Source organism: Hyposmocoma kahamanoa, unplaced genomic scaffold, assembly GCF_003589595.1.
Source record: "Hyposmocoma kahamanoa isolate Upper Pololo Valley unplaced genomic scaffold, ASM358959v1 98174, whole genome shotgun sequence".
Classification (NCBI taxonomy): Eukaryota; Metazoa; Arthropoda; class Insecta; order Lepidoptera; family Cosmopterigidae; genus Hyposmocoma; species Hyposmocoma kahamanoa.
Genome location: NW_020655515.1, coordinates 16,208 through 20,771, shown reverse-complemented (window position 1 = coordinate 20,771; position 4,564 = coordinate 16,208). Strand labels below are relative to the sequence as shown.

At 47.7% G+C, this 4,564-nt stretch overlaps 2 protein-coding genes across 2 annotated transcripts; both read left to right on the top strand.

Annotated features, from left to right (window-relative positions):
- Positions 1-299: 299 nt before the first annotated feature.
- Positions 300-1,154, top strand: LOC113238758. The gene has a single exon (XM_026475593.1). It carries the CDS (start codon positions 300-302, stop codon positions 1,152-1,154), a length of 855 nt encoding a protein of 284 aa, XP_026331378.1.
- Positions 1,155-2,926: 1,772 nt separating this feature from the next.
- LOC113238759 lies at positions 2,927-4,243 on the top strand. The gene is made up of 2 exons (XM_026475594.1): positions 2,927-3,049; positions 3,391-4,243. Exons 1-2 carry the CDS (start codon positions 3,024-3,026, stop codon positions 4,241-4,243), a joined length of 879 nt encoding a protein of 292 aa, XP_026331379.1. The 5' UTR covers positions 2,927-3,023.
- The last annotated feature ends 321 nt before the right edge of the window (positions 4,244-4,564 follow it).

Below are 4,564 nucleotides of genomic sequence, written 5' to 3'. Positions count from 1 at the left end.
TTTCATTTCAATAATATTATTAATTAGCTTCCGCGTATCTTTCTTCCGTCCTTTCGCTTTCTTGTCTTAGTTTCAAGCATACGTTGTTCGGGTTCGAGTCCCGAATTAACAGATAGGAGAAACGTACACCCTCCTACAGTGGTGACATCCCGACGAAGCGAAATATTGATAAATTGGACAACGAGTTTCAACGGATTACTTCGAATTCTACATATTTGCAACTTGTTAAAACCCATTAAGAGAACAAAGGATTTGGTGTGTGGCCCCACTTATAAGCGGTGAGCGATTTTTTAATTACTATGGCTGAAGGCGGTGAACGTAGTGAAGTAAAGGAAGAAGTATTTAGGGTTGGCGTGCGAATTCCTCCATTCTGGCCAGAAGAACCTGTTCTGTGGTTTGCCCAAATTGAGGGCCAGTTCGTTCTTTCCAAAATCAACCAAGATGAAACAAAATTTTATTATGTGATTGGCCACCTTGAACTAAGATATGCCTTAGAGATAAAAGATATTATAACTAGTCCACCAGCTACTAATAAATATAAGAAACTCAAATCGGAATTAATAAAGCGCCTTTCAGCTTCACAGGAAAAGCGTATACAAAAGCTACTGACTCATGAGGAGCTAGGTGATAGGAAACCGTCACAGTTCCTGCGGCACCTACAGGATTTGGCCGGATCTTCTGGTGCATCGGAGTTCGTTAAAACATTGTGGACAAATCGTTTGCCACATCATATACAAACAGTTATCGCCGTTCAAACTAATTTACCTTTAGATCAACTTGCAGAGATAGCTGACAGGGTATACGAAATCGCTCCAGCGGCACCTCAGGTAGCCAGTACTTCTGCCGCGCCCTCTCTTCCAACCACGCCTGCTGCAACGACGCCGTCGTACGGAGAAACATTGACGGAATTGACCAGGCAAGTAGCTTTGCTCACTACTCAAATGAACTCCAGACGTCGTCATTTTCCGCGCCCACGCTCACGCTCAAGGTCTAAACCGAGAAGGTATGACAACTCACATAATAAGTCAGGACCGAAACAACCACCACCAAATCACCCTCATTGTTTTTACCACTACACCTACGGAGCCGCAGCGAAGAAGTGCAAGGAGCCCTGCACCTTCAATTCGGAAAACTTCAGGGGCAGTCGCAAGTAGCGGCCAACGACTGTCTTTCCTCAACAGGCCGTCTTTTCATAGCGGATCGAACAACGAAGATGCAGTTCCTCGTGGACACAGGTTCCGACCTAAGCGTGTATCCTCGGTCAGCTGTTAGGAGGCCTTGTATTAAATCTAGGTACGACCTCTTGGCTGCCAACAACACTGTCATCCATACTTACGGGCCAGCGCAACTACACTTGGACTTCGGGCTTAGGAGAACCTTCACGTGGAGTTTCACAGTGGCCGATGTTTCGAAGCCCATCATAGGTGTTGATTTTTTAAGTCATTATAACTTACTCGTAGATTGTAGGAATCAACGCTTAATCGACAACACCACTACTTTATCTGTGTGCGGCACTTACCTGAGAGCACCAGAGGACATCGCGTCTGTCAAAGCTGTCACCGGAGAAACCGAATTCCACGAACTGCTTCGTAAGTACCCCGAGATAACTCGCCCGCCAGGTGTTAAGTTTGCATCAAAGCATAAAACACTACATTTTATTAAAACGACGCCTGGTCCACCCGTGTCTTGCAAGCCGCGTCGTCTGGACCCAACTCGCTTGCAAATAGCCAAAAAGGAGTTCGAAGACATGGTGGCAGGCGGTATAGCCAGGCGTTCTGAGAGCCCGTGGTCATCTGCTCTGCATCTGGTGAAGAAGAAGGACGATGGCTGGCGACCATGCGGTGACTACCGAGCCCTAAACTCCAGAACCATCCCTGACAGGTACCCAATACGCCATATTCATGATTTCTCTTACCAGCTCTCTGGATGTTCAGTTTTCTCCACTATCGACTTAGTGAAGGCATATAACCAAATCGCAGTGAATCCAGCAGATGTACCTAAAACAGCTATTACTACACCTTTTGGCTTGTACGATTTCCCCTTTATGACATTTGGACTAAGAAATGCTGCACAAACTTTCCAAAGGTTCATCGACGAGGCGCTCTCTGGACTTGACTTCTGCTATGGGTATATTGATGACATCCTGGTATTTTCATCATCTCTGGAAGAACATAAGAGTCACTTAAGTCAACTTTTCCAGCGTTTACGTGAGTATGGAGTACTCATCAACACATCTAAGTGCACCCTAGCCCAGCCAGCAGTAACATTCCTCGGCTACCACGTGTCTGCGGCAGGTACTAGACCCTTAAGTACCAAAGTACAGGTAATTCAGGAGTACAACGCGCCAAAGACAGTTAAAGAACTGCGACGATTCTTGGGTATGCTTAATTTTTACAGGCGATTTATTCCCAACGCAGCTCAGCTATAAGCCCCATTGAATGCCGTATTAGCAGGACCAAGAATAAAAGGCTCACACCCCGTGAATTTGACTCCGCAGCTACTACAAGCATTTGAAGACTGTAAGGATTCATTATCCCGGGCTGCACTACTAGCTCATCCTGATCTGTGCGCAGAGCTAGCGATAGTGACAGATGCATCTGATACTGCGCTTGGTGCTGTGTTACAGCAGCGTAGAGGTAAGGACTGGGAACCTCTTGCCTTTTTCTCCCATAAGCTTAGTCCTACCCAGAGGAAGTACAGCCCATACGATAGGGAGCTGTTAGCGATCTACGAGGCGATTAAATATTTTAGGCATATGGTTGAAGCTAGAACCTTTGTTGTCTACACCGATCATAAGCCTCTTACTTATGCTTTTCACATCAATAAAGAGAAATGCACGCCGAGACAGTTCAGGTACCTTGATTACATTGCTCAATTTACAACAGACTTGAAGTACTTACCAGGCACAGAGAACGTCGTTGCCGATGCCCTGTCGCGCGTCGAGGAGATGACTGCAGCAATTAATTACTCAGATCTTGCACGCACTCAGGAAAGTGATCCAGAACTGCAAAATCTACTACTTCATGGCTCCACCCTGCAACTTAAGAAGGTTAGTACTGCAGATAGCAACTTACCTATATACTGCGACGTTTCCGTACAGCCACCACGCCCGTATGTTACTCCACAGTACAGAAGACAAGTCTACGATTTGCTGCACAATCTACATCATCCAGGAAGTTCTGCTACAGTGCGACTGGTTACACAAAGATTTGTTTGGCCAGGAATCCGCAAAGATTGTAGAGAGTGGTCTAGGCAATGCTTACCATGCCAAAAGAGTAAAATTACTCGCCATACCATTTCCCCCCTCTCCACCTTCTCTACTCCTTCTGCGAGGTTCACTCACATACACCTCGACATCGTAGGGCCCTTAATTCCATCTTCTGATTTCAGATACTGCCTCACAGTCATTGATAGATATACTCGATGGCCTGAGGCGTATCCCCTCAAAGATATCACAGCGGAGACCTGCGCTGCTGCCCTGGTGTCTGGCTGGATCGCCAGATTCGGCTGTCCGGTGCGGGTGACTACAGACCGTGGACGCCAGTTCGAGAGCAACCTGTTCAGCGCCCTCACCAAACTGATTGGTGCAACGCACTTCCGTACTACTGCCTACCACCCAGCTGCAAATGGCATCGTCGAGCGTCTGCACCGGCAGATGAAGGCCGCCATTATGTGCCACACAACTACTTCGTGGACAGAAGCCCTTCCCTTAGTCCTCATGGGCATGCGGAGCTCATGGAAAGAAGACATAGATTCTACGCCTGCTGAACTTGTATATGGCGAGACTATTCGGTTACCAGGACAGTTCCTGTCGTCCAATGACGACTTCACGACTTCAGACATCACCCAGTATGCAACACGCCTGCGCTCGTACATGTCTCAAATTACGCCAAAGCCAACTTCATGGCACACAACATCACCATTTTATGTGCCACGAGACCTTTCCACCTGCTCACATGTGTTCCTGCGCCAAGACCACGTACGTCGTCCTCTAGAACCACCTTACGACGGTCCATTCAAAGTTATTGCAAGGCACCCCAAGTACTTCACCATAAACGTACGAGGGAAGCCGAACAAAGTGTCTATAGACAGGTTGAAACCAGCATACATAATGAAAGAAAGTTCACAAGAGAATTCATGCAAACCAGAAGAGAGGACACGAGAGACACTAAAAGAGAAGACAGACGAGAAGACAACTCGCAGCGGCCGAAGAGTGAAGTTTCCCGATTTTTATCGACCGTAGTTACGGTCTGGCCAGGGGGAATATGTGGCGCACATTCCATAAGCAAAACGCTATCGCTTTACAAGTGAGGCCACACCAACATCATACGATCAATGACGTCGGCGCCTGCACATCGTACGATGAGTGACGTCGGTGCCGCGCCGCACATTGCTTGTTTCACTTGCAAGCCAGCTGACCCCCGCCGGGCGGTCGCCCCACTCATGCACCTCATCGCTTCAAAACCCAGCACTGCGCGCCGAGCACCGGACACTCCGCTTGCTTCTCGCTTTGGAAACAGGCGCGCTTTCTAATTCTTATACTGCTTTGTACTTTTACGCTGTT

Excerpts from the sequence above, each read along its gene's own strand:
- LOC113238758 (XM_026475593.1), top strand. The coding sequence starts at position 300 with ATGGCTGAAGGCGGTGAACGTAGTGAAGTAAAGGAAGAAGTATTTAGG.
- LOC113238759 (XM_026475594.1), top strand. The coding sequence starts at position 3,024 with ATGGCTCCACCCTGCAACTTAAGAAG. Across the intron at positions 3,050-3,390 it reads CCACCCTGCAACTTAAGAAG|ATACTGCCTCACAGTCATTG; the intron begins GTTAGTACTGCA and ends TTCTGATTTCAG.